Source organism: Bos javanicus, chromosome 19 (genome assembly GCF_032452875.1).
Source record: "Bos javanicus breed banteng chromosome 19, ARS-OSU_banteng_1.0, whole genome shotgun sequence".
Classification (NCBI taxonomy): Eukaryota; Metazoa; Chordata; class Mammalia; order Artiodactyla; family Bovidae; genus Bos; species Bos javanicus.
The window spans coordinates 20,787,052-20,811,905 of record NC_083886.1 but is presented as its reverse complement, the minus strand read 5'-3'; the positions used below and the strand labels follow the sequence as shown (position 1 = coordinate 20,811,905).

Genomic DNA, 24,854 nt, shown 5'->3' with positions numbered 1-24,854 from the left:
TCATGATGTATCAATTGGATCCACACTGATGTGCCCTTGACTCTGTGTATGTAAATAAAGGACTGATTTAGGAGGGTATAATTGTATCTTTCATATATATTTCAGATATATTTGGTCCAAGTCTACATATTGAAAATAAGTTAAAGGATTGAGGTCATTATCTGACTATTTCAGGGGAGCAACCCCCACCTGATTTGGAGGGAGGCTAGTATATTAGGTGGGCTTCCCTGGTGGCTCAGTATATTGGGTGGGCTTCCCTGGTGGCTCAGTATATTAGGTGAAGAGGAACAAAAAAGAAAGAAAAGAAAGGAGGGAAGGAGGGAGGGAGGGAAAAAAAGGAAGGGAAGGGGGAAGCAAGGTAATTTTCCCTAATTACCTCTAAAGGTAATTAGGAAAAAAGAAAAAACTTTACAACAACACTTCTGTTAAGAAATATCTCCTACTTTTCTCATCCTAAAAGAAGAAAAAGAGATCCCCAGGTGCCATCAGGGAGCAATGTTTCCCTTCAAAAATAAACTAAAGAAAGAAGGAGAAAGAAAAAGAAAAAAAGTTAAAATAAAAAGTTGTCTTGTTAAATCAGCTACACATGGAGTCTGCCTGTGTAAGGAAATCAGCCTTTTCATTACAAATAGGTTTAAAAAGCCCTAGAGAAGGGAGATGTGAACAGAAGCAATATTACCCACTAACAACCTAACTCCCTTTTCGGCATCAGCTGAGAGAAGATCAGCAGCTCATTGAACAGCGGGTTTGTCTTAAGATAAAGACTCATCTTTATTTCTTTCAGGACATAAAACTTGTATTTAAATCAATTCAGAGAAGCACTTTAGCTCTAAACATTAGAGAGCAGGGAGAGCCTATTTAATAAAACAGCATTATTTCATTTTCAAAGAAAGATACTGGCAGTAGCTATGAGTTTAAATTCTGTATTCTTTTCCTCAATTATAATTATAGATGGGTCTGAAAGGAAGCATGACTATTACTGTCATATTTATTCTTTTGACAGGTGTTATGGGACTGTAATTTGATGAAATGACTCAATACGCAGTTTCCCATCCAAATATAATTCCGTCATCAACACGAGTGGCTTAGGAAAAGTCCTCCTGCAAGCCTTTTCGCAGATCTTGAACACTCATATTTTAGCAGTAATTCATATTCAGGAAAATGGGGGGAGACTTGTCTCTGAGGTGGCAAAAGCCAAAAGGAAGAGTGGGTGTTTCAAGAAGGCTGTTGCTCAGTCAACTCGGTCATGTCCAACTCTTTGAGACCCCATGGACGGTAGCCCGCCAGGCTCCTCTGTCCATGGGCTCTCCCAGACAAGAATCTTGGAGTGGGTTCCTATTTCCTTCTCCGAGAAGAAGGCTGTTAGTTGGATAGTTTTATTTTTTCACAAGGTGGGCTCGGATCAGGGAAAAGGGCACCCAATACAGTTCCCTCATTAACAGACGCCAAGTCCCACGCGCGGCCGGAAGAGGGCGCTCGACGCACAGTCGCCTGGCGGGGGCGGTGCTCGGCAGCCGCGGGGCGCAGGCGCACTCGTGGCCGCCGCGGCTGAGGCGGATGTTCCCCAGCGGAGGCGGGTGAGCCGCTCGGCGCAGGCGGAGGGCGGGAGCGTGGGCGGGCGCGCGGGGACAGGAGACACCTGGGGCGGCAGGGACGGACTGCGGTTGGGAGGCCTCGGGGCGTCCTCGACCTGGCGCGGCCTGTGGAAGACCCAGCGCCGCTCTCTCGACCCTCTGGCCTCCAGAGAGCCGGGTTGTCCGGAGTGCGGCTCCCTGTACCCGCCGCAGGCCTCGCGGCAGGGGCTGGCTGAGGGCCGGGGGTCGGAGGAGAAGGCCCCGGACTTCGGGGAGGGGGCTTGGGAGCGCCACGAGGAGCCCAGGGGTCTGCGGGCGCCGGGCTTGCTGGTGAAATGTGCCTGTCGGGCCTCGGTTTGCCAATTTTTAAAAGCAGTCACGGCCCCTGCGCGGCCCGAGTGCTCGCAGCAGCCTGTGAGCGCGCTTACCTCGAGTCACCTTTATCTACTCTTCTGCCTAACAGATCGAGCCCGTGGCCGGAACTCCTGCGCCTTTACGACTTAATCTGTCCTTTCGTTTGTTTTTACATGGCATACAGTTCACTCCCTTAAAGTGCACAGCTCAGTGTCTTTTTAGTTCAGTCACAGGACACAGGCCTCTCTCCCTGCCTTTACCCAGCCACACTCTCCTTGTCCCTCAGATTTAATGTCCCTTTCTCAAGAAACCTCTGACCCTTGACTGGTTGAGGGACCCCGTGTGCCAGTCTCTGGGGACCTGAATTCCACTTTGTGGTCTGCGTGTGTGCGTGTTCAGTCGTGCCCCACTCTTTGCGACCCCATAGACTGTAGCCCGCCAGGCAACTCTGTCCATGGAATTCTCCAGGCAAGAGTACCGGAGTGGGTTGCCACTTCCTTCTCCAGGCGGGTCTTCCCAACGCGGAGATTTAAGCCACATCTCTTGAGTCTCCAGCATTGGCAGGGGGATTCTTGACCACTGCACCAACTGTGCATGCTCAGCTTCATTCAGTGCTTCCAGTTCTTTGTGACCCTGTGGACTGTATCCTGCCAGGCTCCTCTGTCCATGGGATTCTCCAGGCAAGAATAGTGGAGTGGGTTGCCATGCTGTCCTCCAGGGTATCTTCCCAATCCAGGGATCGAACCTGGATGTCCTGCATTACGGGTAGATTCTTTACTGTCTGAGCCACTGGGGAAGCCTGCACCATCTGTAGTATTTACTAATACTTGGGTTTTTTTTTTTTTTTTATCCTGTTAATGTGTCAATTTCTTGGGGTGAAGGGTCACCTTGATTGTTTCTGTAACTCCAGCATCTAGCACTTTATGAGTGCTTGATGACTGTTTCAACACACACATGTGCCTTCTGTGTGTCAGACACTGTGCTAAGGATACAGCCATGAACAAAATTACTCCTGCTCTTGTGGAACTTACGTTCCAGAGGGGGAATTAATACAAAGAGAAATAAATATATACAGTGGTGAAAAATGCTGTGAAGCAAAGTAGGCGGGACTGTGGTCAGAGAAGGTCTCAAGTGAGACTTGGATACACAGGTGGGTGAGCCACGTGGGTGCCCTGAAAGGTGGTTAGGTATGTGAAGGCCAGCAAGGAGGCCAGAAGGAGGAGGAGCAGGAGAGGAAAATGGTAAACTAGGAGCCTTTGGCTCAAGGGCCCTTGGAGACAAGCCCTGGTGTGTGTAGAAAGAGCTTGGGTTAAGAAGAGAGAGGCCCAGCTGTGGCTCTTATCAGGTTCTTCTGTGTGACCTTGAGCCTCAGTTTAAGTAGCCCCTTTGAAATACCCAGCCCAGTATCTGACATCTGGTGGCTGTGCCAGTTCCCTTCTTTGACCCTCGAACAGACTGGTGGCCTGTGTGGGCAAAGCCATTGGCACAAAGCAGTCTAAATATCACTAGATTGAGCTAAGGTTGCTGGCTGCTCTGCTCTGCAGCCAGCGTGTTCACCTTTTGGATGATGTTTCTGGTTTGCTTTTGGGGGATGACCTCGCCAGGTTCACCTCTAACAGGTGAAGGCCCAGGGTGGTTTGGGCCTACAAATGTGATGTTTGAGATCCTTTGAGATAGCACATGTGATAGAGCTGTGGATTCAGAGCTGGAGGACCTGAGTTTGAGACCCGGCTCTGCCACCTGCTGGCTTCATGTCTTCAGGACAGTCCCCTCCTCCTGCCTTTAGTTCCTGTCTGGTAAGTGAGACGCCATTGCTGCTGCTGCTGCTGCTAAGTCACTTGAGTCGTATCCGACTCTGTGCGACCCCATAGACGGCAGTCCACCAGGCTCCCGCGTCCCTGGGATTCTCCAGGCAAGAACACTGGAGTGGGTTGCCATTTCCTTCTCCAATGCATCAAAGTGAAAAGTGAAAGTGAAGTCGCTCAGTCGTGTCCGACTCTTAGCGACCCCATGGACTGCAGCCTACCAGGCTCCTCCGTCCATGGGATTTTCCAGGCAAGAGTACTGGAGTGGGGTGCCACTGCCTTCTACACATTTATTGAGATTTTGTTTTGTTCCCGGGCACTGTTGACTATGGAGGGGTAACTAATACAGTAGAGTCTCTGTCCCCCGGAAGCTCACAGATATCTAGGATCACAGGTAGCCGGGTAGAGTAGGAAAGGGTAAGATGTCCAAGTACCCGATGGTGCCAGACCCTGGCCTAGGCGTGATCTTTGCAAACACCTCCCCCACCCCAGCCCCGTGAGATACATACTCCATTGTCCAGGTTACAGAGGAGGAGGCAGAAGGCCAGAGAAGGTGAGTTTCATGAGAGAAGATGGAAACAGACTTCATCCAACCAGACTTGGATAAAGAACATCCCACAGAGGCCTGTATGTTTTTTGTAGGATGTGTCTGTGGGCGGCACTGTCGGGGCCAGACTGGAAGGAGAGAGTCTGATTAGGAGGCATTGTTACAAAGCTGGGAACAGAGGTAGTATCTAGGGAGGCTGCAAGGCTCAAGGGTGGGATGTGGGGCTGGAGCCTTGACCATGTCAAAAGAGACCAGAGGAGCAAGGGTTGTTCCATTTCTAACTTAAGAGAACGTGCATGCAAGCTGGAGCCCTGGAGTTGGGGGAGCAGAACCATTCTGTTCCTATATTGCGACTTTCCTCACCCCGAAGAATAATTGCATATTTAAACAATGGGCTGTTCAGGCTTAATTTAGCTTCTATCAGTGCTCAGTGGGGCAGAATTTCTGATTATTTTCTGTAGTTCCATTCTTTTTTAATGTATGACTTTTCCCCCCATTTATTTTTAGGTGTCTTTTTGTCAGGACACAGGTTAGGGAAAGAGACAGTGGGGTTAAATGGGGCCAAAGCCCTATTTCTCAGAATCTCTTATGGTGATATCATGCGGCTCCCAGGAAATTCCCTTTGTGACTTTGTTTTCCTTCTTTTTCTTTATTCTGTCTCATTCTCCTGTATTCTGTCGTCCCCTTTTGAAGAGTCCATAAACTCTTCAGAGTTTCCTAGGAGCTTTTTTGTTTTGTTTGGTGTCTCTGGTTACTCCTTTGGTTGTGTAAGTGACATAGTCTCAGGACTTGTGTTTTCATCTGTATGCAGGGGAAGCCGTAAATGAGGTTCTTGGGTTTCTGAAAAGCATGGAACAAGGGTTTATGGAGAAGGTGGAAAAATAGGAACTGGACATAGTATAGTCAAGCGCTTCCATGGATGCTGGGACCTGGTCTTGACGAGCCCTGGGGAGTGTTCTCAGTTGGGGTCCTTAGCACTGATCTGGACATTTGTACATGTCTCAGATGTGGACATAGGTGGTGTTAGGAGCAGGTAAGGGCATGGACTTGGGAATAAAATAGGCCTAGGTATGATTCCTCACCTGACCGTGTACTAGCTGTGTGGCCTCTGGCAAGTTGCTTACCTCTAGAGTTGCAGTTTCCTTGTCTGTAAAATGGGGCTAATGATACCCAGTCCGTAAGACCGTTCTGAGGATACATGAGATAACACATGAAGAGCTCTCAGCACCTCCCTGGCACATGCCAATCACTCCCTGAATGGTAGGTGGTAAGACACGCCGTTAGCTATGCAGAGGCTTGGGGTAGGAGAGCCAGGTAACCCATCAGGTGCTCACCTCTGTGCTCCTGGGGTTGAGTCCAGAGTCGCACATGGGCTAGAGGCTCTGAATGGCCTTGCAGGAGTGGCTGGCAGAGCTTGCTGAAGTTACTGTCTCTTTGTGCCCCATTTGTGCCTTGTATGTGATTGCTTCTGTGCTTTTGTTGTGGTGAATTGAATTGAATAACAGACAGGACCTGGTACCCCAGAGATTGGGGCAGACTGTGACTCCGGACTGAATTAATAAAATACAAGACGGGGAAACAGACTTAAGCATAGTTCACGGGAAAAAAGTTCCTTTGAGTCAAATGCCAGGGCCAGATGAGGGCTGGAGCATAGAAGGCAGTCTGGGTTGCGTTCCTTGGATTCCCAGGTAGAGGAGCTGGGAATTGCCCCATGAGCTCCAGTGCCCATGGAGCTGGTCAGAACACAAGCAAACTGTGGTTTTTCCCTCGAGTATGTTTAAGAGTGAGATGGATAGTGAGGGGGTGTGTCCAGAGAGGAGGGTGGGTGAGATGGGGGCGGTTACAGCACTTTTCAGCGTGCTTATCTTGGAAAAGATAAGGCTGGGGGTCGGGGATGACTGACCTTGAATACTGACAGTCTGGACTCAGCAGTAGGTTAGGGAGACTTAGCTCCAAAAGGCAGAGCTCAGAACAGTGAGTAAAATTTTCCAGAGCAGGTCTTAACTCCGAAGTGAAAGGACTTCAGTGCACTGCTAAGAGGGAAGGAGGTGAGGGAGAAAAACTGGGTGACTCTCTACCAATAAGAAGAGATTTTTTGACACCTGGTGTGCAGAGGTTGCTTTCAGGGCTTTGGCATCCTGGTTTTGAAGGGTGACCTACTTTGCACTATTTCTGTTCATTCAAGTTAACACCTTTCCCCATGAGCCTGCAACTTTGGGTGTTTCTGTAAGTTTCTAATTCATTAAAGGCTGCAGGATGAGTAACCAGAACTCACTTCTGATTTGGGAAAAAGCTAAATAAATTTCACCTGATCTGTACTTTGATTTCAAAGGAAAAAAAGGTCTATTTTTTTCTTCCTCTAACTGAGTCGATGAAACCCACTAACGTCCCTTGATCTCAGTTTATACCAAAAGCTTCCTTTAGCAGGCCATTCCTACTGTGGACATGTGTGCTCAGTCGTGTCCAACTCTTGGTGACCTCATGGACTGTGGCCCACCAGGCTCCTCTTATCCATGGAATTTTTCAGACAAGAAGACTGGAGTGGGTTGCTGTTTCGTCCTCTAGGGGATCTTCCCAGTCCAGGGATTGAACCTGCATCTCTTGTGTCTCCTGTATTGGCAGGCGTGAAAAGGGCATCTTGACTTACTGTTTTTTCTTTTGCTGCTCCTCCAGGGTCAGAGCAGGACCCGGGAGAGGGAGGTCATATCCGTGTGCTGCTGCCGTAAACCAGGCACGCGTGTCTCTTACTTATCCTCACATCAGCCTTGCCATGGTGTCGGACCCGCATGCTTCACAGTTCTACTCAGTCAGTACTCAGGGGCAGAAAAGTGGCCTAACTATTGTTGGGGAGAGGGAGGATTCAATCTTGACACCCCTCTGTTGAGTGGCCACTGCATGCCAGGCACTGTGGGAGGGACAGAGGAGGCAGAGCTGGGAAGAGTGGGGAGTGTGGGGATTTGGTTGCAGATGGGGTAGAGATTGGGGGTTGATTGGGGAACGTCTTCAACACCCCGCTCCACCACAAACACACACATACTCGAGACCCTTGGGTTGGTTCTGTGGATGCCATGTAAGGATATCAAGCAATGGGCTCAAAGATGAGAGAGTTTTGTTCTCAGAGGCTCAGTCTGGCTGAGCATAGGGAGGGACTGAAGAGGCAACAGTTGAGAAGGGTGTTGGGTTAACCCAGGGCTAAGGAGTCCTTGGAAAAGGAAAGGCCCCCTTTTCTCCAAGAACTTAGGGAGGTTGGGGCACTGGAGCTGGAGCCAGAGCCTACAACCCAGCTCCACCACTCACTGGCTGTGTGTTCCTGGGTACGTCAGCCCACTTTTCAGCCTCAGTTTCCACATCTGCCAAGTGGGATAATAATGCTTTTCATCAGAGGGTTATTGTAATACAACCTGCACTGTGCTTAGCGTCTTGGTTGGCTCACAGGTGAAGATGGATTTTGTGGTGGAGGGGAGTTAAGGATACTTTGGTCTGAGGGCTTCTCTAGACTCAGTGAAGTAGGAGGCGTTGGTGACCTGCGAGAATTCCTGCAGATGAGCTGGAAGCTGGAAGAAGCCTGGAGTATCTGGGTGGGAAAGTAGGGTGTTTTTGCCAGAGGTGATGCCCGGAAGTACCCAGGCATGGAGGATCACGCGGAAGGCGGCGGTCCTCACTTTATAGTGGGCAGGAGCACAGGACCGTCTGTTACCTTTGGACCGAGAAGGCAGGGAGGAGGCTGAGCTTTTGTTTTCTCAAGCTTGGAGAGTGCTTGGGTTTTGAGGTTCTTCACTCAGCAAGCACTGATGGAGGAGTCCACTGGGTGCCCAGGGCTGTCTTGGGCACCGAGGTGCCAAGGTGGAGGGCCTGACACAGTCCTTGCCCTCATGGGGTTTTGCTGGGCAGGGAGATGGACGAGAAAGCAGAGGGTGATTCCTGTACGTACAGCAGGCTGTGGGGAAACAGATAAGGAGGTGAGTCTCATTCCATGTGGGGGTAAGAGGGGTAGGAGGAATTAACCAAAAGGAAATTATTGAAAGAGTGTTAGAAGCTCAGAGAATCAAGGGAAATCCCTGGAGAACTGGGCAAGGATCTAGACATTTCTGGAAGGCCAGGCAACAGGATCTTCCAGAAGAGTTCAAAGCAGGAAGAGGCTGATTCAGACCCACGTAGGGGTGCATGAACTCATCATCTGGCTCTTTGTAACTCTCCTCAAGAGCCTGTTTCCCAGGTGGCAGATACCCACGTGACCTGTGCCCAGGCGGCCTGTGCTCAGTGTGCCCGGTCGCTCAGTCCTGTCCGACTCTTTGTGACAGGCTGTCTGGAGTGTGCCATTAGCTCAAGTTTGCCTGGACTCAGCGAGCAGTGGGTGATGTGTTGAGGGGTGGTGGGAAAGGGCCAGATCAAGAGGGGGTCTTGGAGGAAGGCAGTATGGAATTTATTCTATAGACCAGTGCTTTTCCAAAGTTCAGTACCGCTTTCATGACTCTTGGCATATCCAGATTTCAACTGCATCCTCGCTTGCTTGATACATTTTTAAAAATCACTTTTCTGCCTGTCCATTTTTTAAACTGTTTTAAGCTGTGATACCTATGAGATTATGGAATTTTTTTCTCATTACACATGAAAATAAATATCAACGCATGACAATAAAAAGATGTTGGTCCATATACTGCTTAAAATATTTTCATCTTTGTCCCATATTTTGGGAAAAGTTGTTGTGAGTGATGGGGCTGGAGTGGACATCGGGGGCTTTAAGCAGGAGCATGACTTTGCTGTGATGTGTGTTTTGGAAAGATTCACCCTGGCTGTTGATTGCAGAATAAATTGGCAGACAGTAGATTGCTGGGAACTCTTGCAGGTGTCTGCCTGGGCTGTGATGAGTCTGAGCCAAGCATATGCAGCAGAAATAGGAGGGGACAGATTTGAGGGGGTGTCCAGAGGTAGAATTTGTTAGGATTCAGAGACCAGTGGTGGGCTTCCCTGGTGGCTCAGTAGTAAAGAATCTTCCTGCAATGCAGGAGACCTGGGTTCGATCCCTAGGTCAAGAAGATCCCCTGGAGAAGGGAATGGCTACCCACTTCAGTATTCCTGCCTGGAGAATTCCAGGGACAGGGGAGCCTGGCTGGCTACAGTCCACGGGGTCACAAAGAGTCGGACCCGACTAAGCGACTAACATGCACGCACACACAGGCCGGTGGCGTGGGGGTTGAGGAGAAGGCAGGCTGTCTCTGTGACGGCTTTGGGAAGTCAGGGTTATCTCTGATGAGGCAGGGAGCCAAGGTAGAGGCTAAGGTCAAATTCAAAGAGCAGGATATAAGAAGTAAGCGTTCCTAGCCACAGGGTTTGACTACAGGTTTAGCAACTGTGATATGAAGTTCCTTGTGCCTTAAATAATAGCAAACCCATGCTTTAAATTAAATTAAAGCATTTTAAACTCTTCTGAGTGGACCCACACAGGCATTCTCTGCTGTTATTACGGAGAATGACTAAGTATTATAATTGAGCTGAAAATAATCTCCCGCCCATACTTGCTGGGTTGGTTTCTAAGTATTGAGTTTTTAAGTAATGTAACAAAGTTGCATTCTCTCCAAGTGTTAATTTTAAAAACTGCAGATGGTAACCATCTGTTACACGACTAGCATTTTACAATGTTTGATTAGCACTTTATATAGTTTGGGGAAGCCTGCCCAGGGAGTCTGCCCTGCCCATCAGGTTGGGGATTTCGGGTATGTCTTCTGTGGGTGGCCCTTGAGAGTCTCTGTCCCCACCATATGTGGTTCCCCTCTCTGCTGTGCTGAAGTGTGGCTAGTTGCGCCCTGCCCTGTTGGCACTCTTAGAGCTGGAGCCATCGGAGCTCACTGGGGACACAGGATGTGGGAGGGCTGGATCTCTCCATCAGTCAGGACTCTCTTGGTTGCAAGTGACAAAACGAACCCAAATCTAGGGGTGGGACTACCTTCAGGGGCATGGTGTTTGGGCTCAGGTGACTTCTTCAGACTTGGTGTCACTCAGGGTCTCAGCTCCGCCCTCTGCCATGTGGCTTCAGTCTCAGGCTTCAAGAGGAGGCAAGATGGCTTCTTTGGGGGTGAAGTGCTCTCGGCATCAAGTCTAGAGTGGAGCCTTTTCATTCACCCCTGCAGAGGCGGTGAGATCTGCTCTGATTGGACCAGCTTGTCACGTGCCCATCTGCGAGCCAATCCGGGCGACCATGTAGATCAAGGGCTCTGAATGGTCAGGCCTGGAGTGGCGCCCCATCCAGACCTTGGGGGCGGAGACCTGGAAGGGTGGATCCCCAGTGGCTCATCCCAGGATGTTACCAGGTGGGAGGATGGGTGGTGGGGGCCAGCGGCCACTAGCCCACCCCACTGTGAGAGTGAGAGGCCAAAATACAAGGAGCACTTGGCAAATTTAGCTGTGAAGATAGACATTGTTACCAGGAAGATAAAACGCTGGAAATGAAAGAGCCTCTGGAACTAGCTCCTTAGTAAGTTTCCTCTCCTAGTTTAGCTCCTTAGTAAGTTTCCTTTCCTAGTTTCCATAGATTAGATTTAGTGTTCTAGTTCTTTATTTTTTAGAGTGGGTGCAGGTTGTCTGACTTATTTTTATGTTACTTTTAAACCAAGGCCAGCCACTTAATCTTGGTCTTTTAGCTCCTCCATTTGGAACACAGTGAGCCTCTCTCTAAGAGGGGAAATCTGTGCAGAGGAGATAACAGGAGATAACAGATTCTATTCAGTCCAGTTCAACAAACAGGGCTCGAAGTGAAGTGTTGGGGCCTGGGCCAGGCTCTGGAGGCCTGGCAGCAGGTGAGTCCCCGGCAGTGTGGGAAGTGCTATAACAGCTTTAGAAACAGGGCACTGCAGCACACCCCGCCCCCCCCACCCCCCAAGCAAGGGACAGTCACAAAGGGCTTCCTGGAGGAAGCAACACTGAGCTGGCCCTGGAAGGACAGGCACGGGTTCCTCAGGTGGAGGAGATGGGGAAGGGAGCTCCAGGCTAAGGGGGCCGTGTGTGCATAGGCATAAGAGGTGACCTACTTGCTGGCTCAGGGGATCTGGGAGAAGATCCTTGCATCTGACAGTGGGGTGAGCCCAGCACACTGGTTCCAGAGCTCATGCTGGCATCAGTGTGGCGGCGGCTGGGGAGTGACAGGCTTCAGGCAAGGACATCAGGCAAGATGCTGTGGTCGAGGTCCAGCAGGATCCTGTGCGCATCTTGTTAAATTGCAGGCCTGGTTGTTTTGGGGTGAGAAGTGTTTCTAATTAGCTGCTGGTGATGTCGGTGCTGCTGGACTACACTTTGAATAGCGAGGCTCAGACCTCTGGGCATCTTCTCCACTCTCCACTCCATCCTCCTGAAGTCAGCTGGTTTCTCCGTGATTACGATGCAGGGTCTTCTCACTTGTTGTCAGTCTCCAGAAGAAAGACCACAGGATACAGCCGTGCCTCCCACCTTTGTCCTTGTGGGCCTGCTCGAGGATGAGCCTTCTGCAGGGCTGATGCCCAGCCTGAGCTCAGGGGCTCGGTTCCATGGGGATCAGGCCTCCATCCACACTGGGTCAGATACGCCTGCTTCCCAGAGTGCTAGGAGCTGGGGGCCGGGGCAGAGTATTGGCTGCATGCCTAGAAGTGATGTTGTGCATTTTCCAGGGACTGAGGTCTGGCGGATGGCCCCACTACCGGGGGCAGAGCTGGTCCAGACGCCGCTGCAGCTCTACCGATATCTGCTGCGCTGTTGCCGGCAGCTGCCCACCAAGGGCATCCAGGAGCATTACAAGCATGCCGTCAGACAGGTGCGAGCAGGGTACCCTGGGCTTGGGGTGGGGGTGGGGCTTCCTGCGATAGGGGGCCCGTCACAGGGTTGGGGGCCAGCGGCAGTGGGCAGGGCTGGTCTTTCAGGTGGTGATGGTGTGGGGTGGTGGCATTTGAGTAAGAGCTACCAGAAAGCAGTGCTGGCTAGCCCAGCTCCTTCCTCTCTGGTTTCTGTTTAGGAAACAGCATGCATCATCTGGGCATACCAACTCTGTGCCAAGGCTTGAATAAGACAGCTGAATGGATAATTAAAATTGAGTGTGAGACATAACATCATTTTGACAGGCATTTCTGCCAATAATGCACAACCTGAATTTAATCAAGAGGAAACATTAGGTAAACCCAGACTAAGTGACCATCTACCGCTTAACCGGACTGTGCACACCGCATACGGCAGTGTCATGAAATACAAAGGCAGACGGCTGCTCTGATTTAAAGGGGACCAAAGAGACGTGACAACTAAGTGTCAGGAGTGATCCCAGCTTGGATCCTGGACCAGAAAAAATGACGATAAAGAAGATTACTGGGAAATTCATGAAGTTGAAATATGGACTGTAGATTAGATAATAGTATTATGTCAGTGTTTCTGATATTGATTACTGTGGTCAAGTAAGAGAATGCCCGTGTTTACACGTCTGAAGTATTCAAGGGTGAAGGGCATGATACCTGCAACTTTTAAATGCTTTCTCAGATTTTTATACAAACCTGTATAGAGAATGATAAAGCAAATGTGGCAAAATATTAACAGTTGGTGTTTCCAATATGGAATTCTTTCACATTATTCTTACAGCTTTTCTGTAGATTAGAAATTATTTCCAAATAAAAAGTTAAAAACTGAAATGTATAAAAATATGTGGAAAGTGAAAAAAAAAAAAAGGTAGCAACAGAGAGCTGTGGAAATATGGAGAAGGAGCAATTAACTGTCTGAGGGAATCAGAGAGGACTTCCTGGAGGTGAGCATTTGAGGTGCTCCTAAAGATAAGTAGGAGGACAGGTAGGGTCAAGAGTGGCAGGTCCGAGGAAGGAAGGAACCAGTTCTTTTGAAGGGTCACGAGTGCCACACAGTGAACCTGAGTCTCATGTTGGTCCTCAAAGGTGAACATCTGGCCAAAGCAAACAGCAAACCCACATTGCGCCACTTAGGGCCTGGCTGGATTTTCCAAAGCCCCCCTCCCCACTCCCCTTCCGTCCCTGCCTGGCTTTCCAGCAGGGGCCCAGAGAAACTCTGTACTTGCCCGGGGAGAAGGCATGCGGCGAGCTCAGCCCACTGACAGCAGGCTTCTTGGGAGCAGCAGAGAGATGGAAGCGTCCCTTAGGCCCCTGCTGCCTGATAACCTTTGGACCTAGCTTGATTAGGGGGTAACTCAGGGCCAGTCTTCCCTTTCACGGCTGTCCCGCTGGTAGGAGCACAGGCTGTGTAATCAGTCTCGGATTCAGATGCTGCTGCCGTTGTGTCGTGGTGAGTTAGGGTTTGGAGCCTGTTTGCTCACCTCAGGGCAGGATCATCCTAACTGTGTGTGGAGGGGTAAGAGCAATGTTGAGTACCCCGTGCCCACCGCATGCCTGGCTCTCGACTGCAGCTCTGAAGCTGCCAGTCCTGATTTTTGCCAAGTCATTGTGTCTTATACTTAAACCCCCAGAGTTTCCGGGTTCATTCGGATGAGGACAACCCTGAGAGGATCCAGCAGATTATTAAGAGAGCCATTGAAGATGCCGACTGGATCCTGAACAAAGTAAGCCCTTGGCTCCTGTTTCCACCCTCAAGTTGGGAGTTGAGGGCTATAATCCCCGTGACCACTAGGGGTCGCCCCAGCCCCACAGTTGAGACTAATGAGTGTTTCCCTGCCCGCCCCCGACCAGCAGCTCCCCTCCTCCAGAAGACCAAAGGGGATGGCAGATGCCCTTCCCGTTGCAGTTTCTGCAAAGGGTTGCACATCCTCAGTCCCTAAAGGCAAACTTCTGCCTAATAATGCTGAATAAGTTAAGATGGGGCTACAGGAAGACGGAAGAGAGGAGTCTCCAGGCAACAATAGCGCCAAAGCCGACAGCAGCCTTGTGACGGCTCAGAGAGGAAAGCTGGGTGGGCGAGGCCGGGTTACAGAGGAAACATTCAAGTGTCTGTTTTGGTGGAGGCAGGAAGGGAGTCAGAATATAGACAGGCTTGCTGGTCCTCACACTTTGGTATTAGAACAGCCTGAGAGCTGGAGCATACCCCACCTTCCGGTCCTTCTGAATCAGATCCTCCAGCTGTTGGCTCTAGGATTCGTTTTTCAAACTCAGGGATCAGACCAGATGGTTTCTGAATGTTGTCTTCTAGAACCTGAGATTCTTTTTTTCTCCTCTGAATAAGACTCAGCTTGAGGAGAAGGCCGGACCCACCACAGTTTTCAGTTCCAGTGTTCCCCGTGTCATTTTTGTCCTCTCTCCCCAACTCCATCAGCTTCCTTTTCCACTGGTACCAAGTAGAGACTTGACCATCTGGTGCCTGCTGACAGGGTCCTGCCGCCTCCATGAAGGCCCTGCAGGAGGCGGCTGAGGCCTAGTGACCACAGTTCTCAGGATTTCCCAGGTCCTCCCTTCCCTGCCGGTTTCCCTCACCCACTCCTAATGATGTCTCTGTCTTACAGTATAAAAAACAAAACTGAGACTCCAGGGCATAAGGAGTGCAGCTGCCTTGGAGACGCTGACATGGAGAGCCCTCGCTTTGCCCGGCCCTAGCAGCAGCAGCAACCATGCTGGGATATCCACTGGCCTGGTTGGCTGGGAGCAGGAAATCAGCGATAGGAGAAGCTGTCATTTGCTCAGACTGCGCTTCCTGCCACATTTGTGTCCCCAGCGTCCTTCACATTTGCTTTTCCAGCTGGTGATGAGGTGAGCTTTGGGGAGAAGGTGTTTTCTCACTTGGCTCTGAAAGTGATTCATTTACTCTGGACGTCGTCGTTTGAGAGGCAGAGCTGGTGTCCCCTCACACAGCAGCCTGTGCAGAGGGCAGGGCGTGGGCCTTACAATCAGGCTGATCTGGATTTGGAGCTCAGCTCGCTGGCTTTTCAAGAGTGTTGGCTTCAAGTCCACTTCTTCCTTCGTTAGGATTAGATAAGATGAAATCAAAGAGCCTGACCCAGGACATGGTATGCGGTAGGGCCAGTAAATGTCCCTCTGAGGAAGCCGGCCTCTGACACTCTCGTGGTGCTCACACGTCTCTCTGGCTCCCTCCACATCAGCTCTTAGTTCTCTGTGGGCATCTTCTGTCCCTGCTTGTCACCCCAGGCCCCGAGCCCTCACAGTTGCACTGTGCCCGGCGGTCCACCCAGCAGCTGCTCTTCCTGACCCCGACCCTCCCAGCCCAGAGAGACAGAAGCCCTGGTCCTTGTCTTCGTGGGATCTGTCGTATCTCAGAGTACCGAAACAAAAAATGCCAGGGCAGCTGCAGTAGACACCGATGGGTTCAGGCTGCATGTGACCAGTCCTTGCCTACTTTGGCTCCATCTTAGAAGACGAGGGAGGAGGAGCAAGCAAGCAGTCGTGAGGGTCATCATGAGCCTGAAGTCCATGGAGAAGGCAGACCTGGGTCGTGTCCCAGCTCCACACAAAGTGCTCTCGGGTAACTCACCTCGCCTCCTTCAGTCCCGGTTTCCCCATCTATCCCGGCAGTAATGACCATACTACCTCACGGGGCCACAGTGAGGGGTCATAAGCCCTAATGTATGCCAGGTGCTTCACCCAGGATCTGGCCTGGGGAGCCAAGGAGAAGGGAGCACCTTTTCAAGAGATTGAGCCCCTTTTCAAGGTCACAAAATGACTAAGTTGGGTCTGTGAATGTACCAAACCCTCTAGATTTAAGAGGGGAAGGACAGCAGGGTGAGAGGGAGGAAGCGGGGAGGGCGAGCAAGGAACATTGGGGTGACTGGCTGGAGCGGGCGGAGCAGCGAGAAGATGCAAAGAGAGACCACACCAGTGGTGAGTGTCCCTGGAGGACTCCCAGCCAGACGATGAGCTTGTGATCACGTGACTTACAGTGACTCAGATACGCCCATGTGCGCTCAGCTGATCAGCAGATCATGAAGTAAATACGTCAGAGCTCTGGTGTATGTTCCCTGCTGTGTGCTGTCATGTTCGATGTTGAGGGTTAGAGGCAGGCAGACAGACAGCTGCCAGGAGGGATCATTCTTTCATGTTTTAATTCATTAATTGAAATGTCCGGTCCTAGGTAAAGATAAAATTTCAGAACTTGCATGAAGGTTGAGGCATCTCTCTTCCGGGTGGGATCTGCCCCAGTGGGAGACCTGCTGTCAGAGGAGGGGACCACGGGCCGCCTGTGCTGGCTTGGGGTGGGGGAGTGGCAGGGGGTGCCTGGCAGACGGGTAGTTTCACCAAAGGCTTGGAATAGCACCACTTGCTCAGGAAGCCCTGTGCTGTTCTGTGTGGTTGAGACATCGTGGACTGAAGAGATGGTTCTGCAGCCATCTCTTTATGTAATTGTCTCCTGTCTGAGAGTGAACCCCTTGAGGGCAGGGACCATATGCTGGTCAGTGCAAAATCTTCTGGGCCAGCTGTGTGCCTGCTGCCAAAGTGGCAAACTTTAAGCATTTGTTGAATGGAAGAATGATAATCCAGGCAGACTGATGTGCTGCTTTTGTTGGCATGTTAATTGCTTTCTAATAATGGGGGATGCTGGGAGGTGGTGATTGTTTCTTGGCCAACCACTGATATATGTGTGTGTGTTCTTATCACGGATGCTCAAATAAAGTCTGATTGCTACTATGGAAGTAGTTTTGACTTCGAGAATCTCCTGAAAGGATTTTGGGGATTCCTTGGACTGCACATGGGGTCCATGGACTGCACTTGAAGATCACTGTCTCTCTGTATAATCTGAATAAAGCAGAATACTAAGAGGATTTTTACCTCCTTTCTTGATACTATGGCTTTGTTACTTTGCCTAAGATTGTATTCCTTTTTTTTTTTTTTTAAAGTACCAGTGTCATCTGATTGCTTTGCATTCAGCATTTAACATGAAGAAAATCTTGGAAGACATGATGTGAGGGGAAGCAAAAAACACCTTCGTCATGCTTAAGCTCAGTCTTCATAGAGGAAAGAATGTTTTTTCAGGTGAATAAGGGAGGCAAAAAGAGCATGCCAGATAGGAGGAGACGTACGAGCAAGGACAGGTTAGGGTGCTGAGGAGGGTGAGGAGTCTAATTGCAAGGGACAAGAGTACCAGATAACAGCATGAACGGGGCAGGAGGGAGGTCAGCAGTGGGGGTGAGAAAACCCACATTTGTTTGGAAATGGGAGCAGGTGAGACTGGTGATTCAGGAGGCCTGCTTTTGTCCGGTGGCTGAAATGAACAGGCATAGGGGTCTCAGGCTCAGCCAACCTCAAGGTTATGAGCCCTAGTCAGTTTCAGATGTCAGTGAGAAGGGATCCACTCTCTCCACAGATGCTGTGTCTCCATGGTATTGACAGCCACTGATAGCAGTTAGGAGGTAGACATAGATTCTGATGGTTTGGAGAACCTGGACCTTGATGGCACTAGTGGTAAAGACCCTGCCTGCCAATGCAGGAGATGTAACAGATGTGGGTTCTATCCATAGGTTGGGAAGATCTCCTAGAGGAGGGCACGGCAACCCACTCCAGTATTGTTGCCTGGAGAGTCCCGATGGACAGGGAAGCCTGGTGGGCTGTAGTCCATAGGGTCGCAAAGAGTTGGGCACAACTGAAACAACTGAGCATGACCTTGAATGAAGCTAAGTGCCTTCTCAAGGGCATGCCCCTCTTTTGGGACCCACTGCTATCCATGTAGACCCCTGAACTCAGACTGGGTGTTTATGGAGTTAAAGGCCTCGCTACTCGACCAATGAGTTCCAGAGGCAAGGATCATGACTTCAGTGCACGCGACAAACGTCTGTGAAGCCGCTACACTGCAAGGCCTTGTGCTGGGTGTTGGTGAAAGTGAAAGGTGCTCAGTTGTCCAGCTCTGAGCAAACCCCAACCCCCAACCGTGGCGTTTGTGACCCCATGGACTGTAGCCTCATGGACAGGCTCCTCTGTCCACAGAATTCTCCAGGCCAGAATACTGGAGTGGTAGCCATTCCCTTCTCCAAGGGATCTTCCCAACCCAGGGATCCAACCCAGGGCTCCCGCATTGCAGGCAGATTCTTAACCATCTGAGTCACCAGAGAAGCTATAATTTCCTTGCTGGGTGTTGGTGGGTACTTTCATTTAGGGCCTTAATCTGGATGCCAATCACATTTTCTTGCTTACTTAATTCATTGGTTCAACAGACATTAAGCACCTTTTATATATTAAAAGGGAGAAGGCAATGGCACCCCACTCCAGTACTCTTGCCTGGCAAATCCCATGGACGGAGGAGCCTGGTAGGCTGCAGTCCATGGGGTCCATAAGAGTCAGACACGACTGAGTGACTTCACTTTCACTTTCCACTTTCATGCATTGGAGAAGGAAATGGCAACCCACTCCAGTGTTATTGCCTGGAGAATCCCATGGATAGGGAAGCCTGGTAGGCTGCAGTCCATGGGGTCACACAGAGTCAGACGCGACTGAAGCGACTTGGTGGCGGATATATCAAAAATTCCATCTGTACTTCCGTCAAGGTTGGGTTCAGTTCAGTTCGTTCGCTCAGTCTTGTCTGACTCTTTGTGACCCCATGAACTGCAGCACGCCAGGCCTCCCTGTCCATCACCAACTCCCGGGGTTCATCCAAACTCACGTGCATTGAGTCGGTGATGCCATCCAGCCGTCTCATCCTCTGTCCTCCCCTTCTCCTCCTGCCCCCAATCCCTCCCATCATCAGGGTCTTTTCCAGTGAGTCAGCTCTTTGCATGAGGTGGCCAAAGTACTGCAGTTTCAGCCTCAGCATCAGTCCTTCCAATGAACACCCAGGACTGATCTCCTTTAGGATGGACTGGTTGGATCTCCTTACAGTCCAAGGGACTCGCAAGAGTCTTCTCCAGCACCACAGTTCAAAGGCATCAATTCTTCAGCGCTCAACTTTCTTCACAGTCCAACTCACATCCAAACATGGCCACTGGAAAAACCATAGCCTTGACTAAATGGACATTTGTTGGCAAAGTAATATCTCTGCTTTTTAATATGCTATCTAGGTTGGTCATAACTTTCCTTCCAAGGAGTAAGCGTCTTTTAATTTCATGGCTGCAATTATCATCTGCAGTGATTTTGGAGCCCCCAAAAATAAAGTCTGACACTGTTTCCACTGTTTCCCCATCTATTTGCCATGAAGTGATGGGACCAGATGCCATTATCTTCGTTTTCTGAATGTTGAGCTTTAAGCCAACTTTTTCACTCTCCTCTTTTACTTTCATCTAGGCTTTTTAGTTCCTCTTCACTTTCTGCCATAAGGGTGGTGTCATCTGCATATCTGAGGTTATTGATGTTTCTCTTGGCAATCTTGATTCCAGTTTGTGCTTCTTCCAGCCCAGCGTTTCTCATGATGTACTCTGCATATAAGTTAAATAAGCAGGGTGACAATATACAGCCTTGATGTACTCCTTTTCCTATTTGAACCAGTCTGTTGTTCCATGTCCAGTTCTAACTGATGCTTCCTGACCTGCATATAGATTTCTCAAGAGGCAGGTCAGGTGGTCTGGTATTCCCATCTCTTTCAGAATTCTCCACAGTTTATTGTGATCCACACAGTCAAAGGCTTTGGCATAGTCAAAAAGGTTGGGTTATGGATGGTTTAATTTCCTCTCCTTATTGATCTGTATGGTTTCTGGAGATATGGAGAGATTTCATTTTGGGCACCTGTGACTATCCACAGCAATCTAGTTTTTAATCAAACTAAATAAGTGTTTTTTTCCCTATTAAGTTTCCTGTTTATAGACATTAACCTACATGTATAAACACACGTAACATTTGCTGGCTGAGAAATGGTTAATCACTTTGAAAATATGTTTTTCTGATGTTTGCACCTTCCTATTACCCTGAATCTTTAAAATTCTTGAATTGGAGTGATAAGATTTGCCCAGGGGGCCAACCTGTCTTCTAGGCTCAACCTCCAACCTCTAGGCATGTACGTAAATAAGCATTCTTACCTGATTCTTCATCTTGGCTATGCTGTTGATTTCATCTCTGTGGTCTTGGGCCCCTGTACATAATTGGCTGTGTTAGAAACCACTGCTTGAGGAGCTTGGAACTTTGATACACTGCTGGTGGGAATGTCAAACGTTGCAGCTGCTTTGGAAAACAGTTCAGAAGTTTTCCAAAATGTTAAATGTAGACTTCCATGTGACTCAGTGATTCTACTCCTGTGTATATACCCAAGGGAAATGACACACGTCCACACAAAACACTTGTACATGAATGTTCATGGTTTTATTCATAATAGCAAAAAGGAAAGCAAACAACCCAAATATCCATCAACTGATGAACAGATAAATAAATGTAGTGTAGTCATACAATAACAATAAGGAATGAAGCCCGGACACACCCTGTGACATGGGTGAACCTGCTATGATAAATGAAAGAAGCGAGTCACAAAGTGCAAAGTTGTATGATTCCGTTTATGTGAAATGTCCATAGTAGGCAAATCTATGGAGAAGTAAAGCAGATTAACTTAGAGGCTTGGGACGTAGGTGCTGGGAGGAGCAAGAGTGACTGCTGATTGGTACGGGGTTTCTTTATGGAGTGATGAAAATATTTTAAAATTAGATCATGATTGTACAACTCTGTGAGTATGTCAGAAACCACTGAATTGTGTACTTGAAATGAGTGAATTGTCTGGTAGGTGAATTACATCTCAATAAAACTCCTAAAAAGAAAATGAAATTAGATGCCAGGAGAAAACTGAACAAATCCCAGTGCATCTGAAAGGTACCACCCAGTCTGTCGTTAATTTCTAGAAGATACCCTCCTTGATACCTTATGCTAGTAAAGTAATGCTTAAAATTCTCCAAGCCAGGCTTCAGCAATACATGAACCGTGAACTTCCAGATGTTCAAGCTGGTTTTAGAAAAGGCAGAGGAACCAGAGATCAAATTGCCAACATCTGCTGGATCATCAAAAAACCAAGAGAGTTCCAGAAAAACACCTATTTCTGCTTTATTGTCTATGCCAAAGCCTTTGACTGTGTGGATCACAATAAACTGTGGAAAATTCTGAAAGAGATGGGAATACCAGACCACCTGATGTGCCTCTTGAGAAGCCTATATGCAGGTCAGGAAGCAACAGTTAGAACTGGACATGGAACAACAGACTCGTTCCAAATAGGAAAAGGAGTACGTCAAGGCTGTATATTGTCACCCTGCTTATTTAACTATATGCAGAGTACATCATGAGAAATGCTGGACTGGAAGAAACACAAGCTGGAATCAAGGTTGCCGGGAGAAATATCAATAACCTCAGATATGCAGATGACACCACCCTTATGGCAGAAAGTGAAGAAGAACTAAAGAGCCTCTTGATGAAAGTGAAAGAGGAGAGTGAAAAAGTTGGCTTAAAGCTCAACATTCAGAAAAATGAAGATCATGGCATCCAGTCCCATCACTTCATGAGAAATAGATGGGGAGACAGTGGAAACAGTGTCAGACTTTATTATTTTGGGCTCCAAAATCACTGCAGATGGTGATTGCAGCCATGAAATTAAAAGACGCTTACTCCTTGGAAGGAAAGTTATGACCAACCTAGATAGCATATTAAAAAGCAGAGACATTACTTTGCCAACAAAGGTCTGTCTAGTCAAGGCTATGGTTTTTCCTGTGGTCATGTATGGATGTGAGAGTTGGACTGTGAAGAAAGCTGAGCACCGAAGAATTGATGCTTTTAAACTGTGGTGTTGGAGAAGACTCTTGCAAGTCCCTTGGACTGTAAGGAGATACAACCAGTCCATCCTAAAGGAGATCAGTCCTGGGTGTTCATTGGAAGGACTGATGTTGAAGCTGAAACTGCAGTACTTTGGCCACCTCATGCGAAGAGTTGACTCATTGAAATAGACCCTGATGCTGGGAAAGATTGAGGGCAGGAGGAGAAGGGATGACAGAGGATGAGATGGTTGGATGGCATCACTGACTCAATGGACATGGGTTTGGATGGACTCTGGGAGCTGGTGATGGATAGGAAGGCTTGGCGTGCTGTGGTTCATGGGGTTGTAGACAGTCAGACACGACTAAGCGACTGAACTGAACTGACCCTCCTTGATGAGTTTCTGTTGAAGGAAACAATTGTCTTCTCTTTCCAGTGGTGTCCAAAGCTGAAGTTTTCTACTGGGAACAAGGGCCAGTCCTCGTGCCTTCTGCACTCAACTGTGCTCAGTTTATAATCCTGTGAGATGATTCTCCCCTTTCTTCAGAGAGAAACAAGCTTACAGAGGCTAACATTTGTCGAGGGTCACATCTCAAGAACTCACATTTCCCAGGTTGGGCCCTTTCTAGAGACTGAAGGCTGCTCTTCCAAAGGCTCTGAGGTGATAACCTATCTACATTGTTATGTTAAAAAACTTTATAAAAAATTCTCATCCTCTCTTAGAAGTCTAAGAGATACAAAAAGACTTGAGGAAATGAAGTGACCTTGGATTACAAAAAGTTTAACTGAGTTTCCCAGCTGGAGTGCCCTAGGCTTGTCACCTCCACTTGAAGCAACCTCAACCCCTTATCCCAGCGTGCCATACTTATAGTGTCCCTTTTTACATATGCCAGGGAATGGAAAGGGCCGGGGAGTGCTGAGGTCTTGTCCTTGGCACTTTCCATGCCTGAAAGCACTGAACTGAGGCGTCTCTCTGATGTGTACATGGCTACCACAGCCCAGAAGAAGACGTCTGATCTTGTTAAAAGATGGACTAATAAGCTATGTGACTTTGGGAAAGTTACTCAGTGTTACTAAGCCACACTTTTCTCATTTGTATAATGGAGACAAAAATAATAGCTGTCTCCCAGTGTGTTCTGAGGATTCAGTGAGATACTGCATATAACATACTTAACCTGGAGCCTGGTACATGGCTAACACTAAATAAATGTAGCTGCTGTGATTGTTAATTGCATGGGGTCTCCTTGCTCTGGAGGTTGTCTGCAGCCAATTTGATTTCTCTCTGTACATTATTTCCTGGGCTTCCCAGGTGGCACTAGTGGTAAAGAACCTGCCCGCCAATGCAGAAGATGTAAGAGACACGGGTTCGATTCCTGGGTGGAGAAGATCCCCTGGAGAAGGGCATGGCAACCCACTCCAGTATTCTTGCCCGGAGAATCCCATGGACAGAGGAGCCTGGTGAGCTATAGTCCGCAGGGTCGCACAGAGTCAGACCCAACTGAAGCAACTTAGCACACACATACATTATTTCACTGATTAGGGAAAGCAAACTCATTTTAACGTCCTAAAAACTTCTATCATAACAGAAAAGAAATGTGAGGAGAGAGAAGGAGTCATCTTTTCATGTCACATGTGGGGGCTGGCATGTCAGGGCACATTTCAGAAGTGACCAGGGCTTCTGTTTGCACAAAGACCTTCAAGCCCTTCTGAGAAGCATGAAGACAAGTTGAAACACAGGTCTGGCTGTGGGCTGAGATGCTGAAGCAAGGAAAAGGGCAAAAGCCACCTCTTGAAAACCTGAAGGATTACCTTTCCATGTTTTTCTTATCCATTGCTGGGTAACAAGTTACCTCAAAATTCAGTGGCTCAGAATGGCAGTGACTTCTTATTTCTCATTATTCTGTCTATCAGGAATCCAGGCAGGGCTTGGTTGGGTGTTGGCAAGTAATGACAGCTGGGCCACTCTGTGCTGTGTTCAGATGGTGGCTGGGCTGAGCTGAGAGGTTTGGGAAGATTTCACTTACATGTGTGGCACCCTGGTCTTCCTCTGTGTGGCTTCTCTCCACATGGTCTGTCATTCAGAAGACCATGCATTTCTTTACTCTGTGGTGGCTGCCTTCCTCAGAACATGAGTTTCACCTTTTGCATTTCCTCAAAGTCTGGACTGGAGTGACACTTCTGCCTCATTCTGATGGTTAGAGCAAGTCATAGGGCTAGCCCTGATTCAAGGAAAGAGGAACTAGACTCTACGTCCTTTTTTTTTTTTTGCCTGCACTATGTGCAGCACGTGGGATCTTATTCCGCAACCAGGGATCTGCTGCAATGTCTGCTGCAATGGAGGTACTGGGACAGTGGAATCTTAAGCACTGGCCCACCAGCGTAGTTCCTAGACTTTACATCTTGATGGAAGGAGTAGCATGCGCATACAATGGAGAGAGACATTGATGGTGGCCACCTTCGGAGACCATCCACCACACCCAGTGAGCTGAAAATTTAAATTTTGGGAAGATAGAAACAAAATGCTTTAGGGCAGACCCTGGTTGAAGGAAGGACAATTTTGGAAGCAACACTGAGGTGCAACACTATAAATGTTCCCCTGACTCAACTCAAGCTATTCTCATCAGTGTTAGAGACTGAGAGAGAGTAAAAATCAAAGACTTGATAATTAGAGTGCACTATGACATTGCAAGAGCCAGGCCATCTTGTTCAGGATTCTGATACAAGAATTACAACTCTGGTCAGAGGAGCTAAGTGTTAGCAAGGATTGATAGGAATGTAAACTGATACAGCCACCATGGAGAACAGCGTGGAGATTCCTTTTAAAAAATTAAAAATAGAGCTATCACGTGGCCCCGCAACCCCGCTTCTGGGTATGTATCCAAAGGAATTGAAATCAGGATATGGCAGAGATACCTGTAGTCCCTTGTTCACTGCAGCACTATTTACAATAGGCAAGATATGGAATTGACTTAAGTGTCTTGTCAATGGATGAATAGAT

The 24,854-nt window shown here is 48.7% G+C and overlaps 1 protein-coding gene and 1 long non-coding RNA gene across 3 annotated transcripts; one reads left to right on the top strand and one right to left on the bottom strand.

Annotated features, from left to right (window-relative positions):
• The first annotated feature begins 1,480 nt into the window (after window positions 1-1,480).
• Window positions 1,481-23,085, top strand: LYRM9 (LYR motif containing 9). 2 transcript variants are annotated; one of them, XR_009731257.1, is made up of 5 exons: window positions 1,481-1,577; window positions 11,918-12,060; window positions 13,720-13,812; window positions 14,707-14,950; window positions 22,293-23,085. XR_009731257.1 is itself a non-coding variant. In XM_061390491.1 (4 exons), exons 2-4 carry the CDS (start codon window positions 11,935-11,937, stop codon window positions 14,722-14,724), a joined length of 237 nt encoding a protein of 78 aa, XP_061246475.1. In that variant the 5' UTR covers window positions 1,481-1,577; window positions 11,918-11,934; the 3' UTR covers window positions 14,725-16,840. The 2 variants fall into 2 exon arrangements, 1 of the variants encoding a protein (XP_061246475.1); XM_061390491.1 differs by lacking the exon at window positions 22,293-23,085 and having other exon boundaries at window positions 14,707-16,840.
• On the bottom strand, window positions 1,572-11,919 carry LOC133231847 (uncharacterized). The gene is made up of 3 exons (XR_009731258.1): window positions 11,306-11,919; window positions 10,225-10,680; window positions 1,572-8,217 (listed from the first exon to the last, which is right to left on the bottom strand). It is a non-coding gene; the product is annotated as an uncharacterized LOC133231847 (long non-coding RNA).
• Window positions 23,086-24,854: the final 1,769 nt, after the last annotated feature.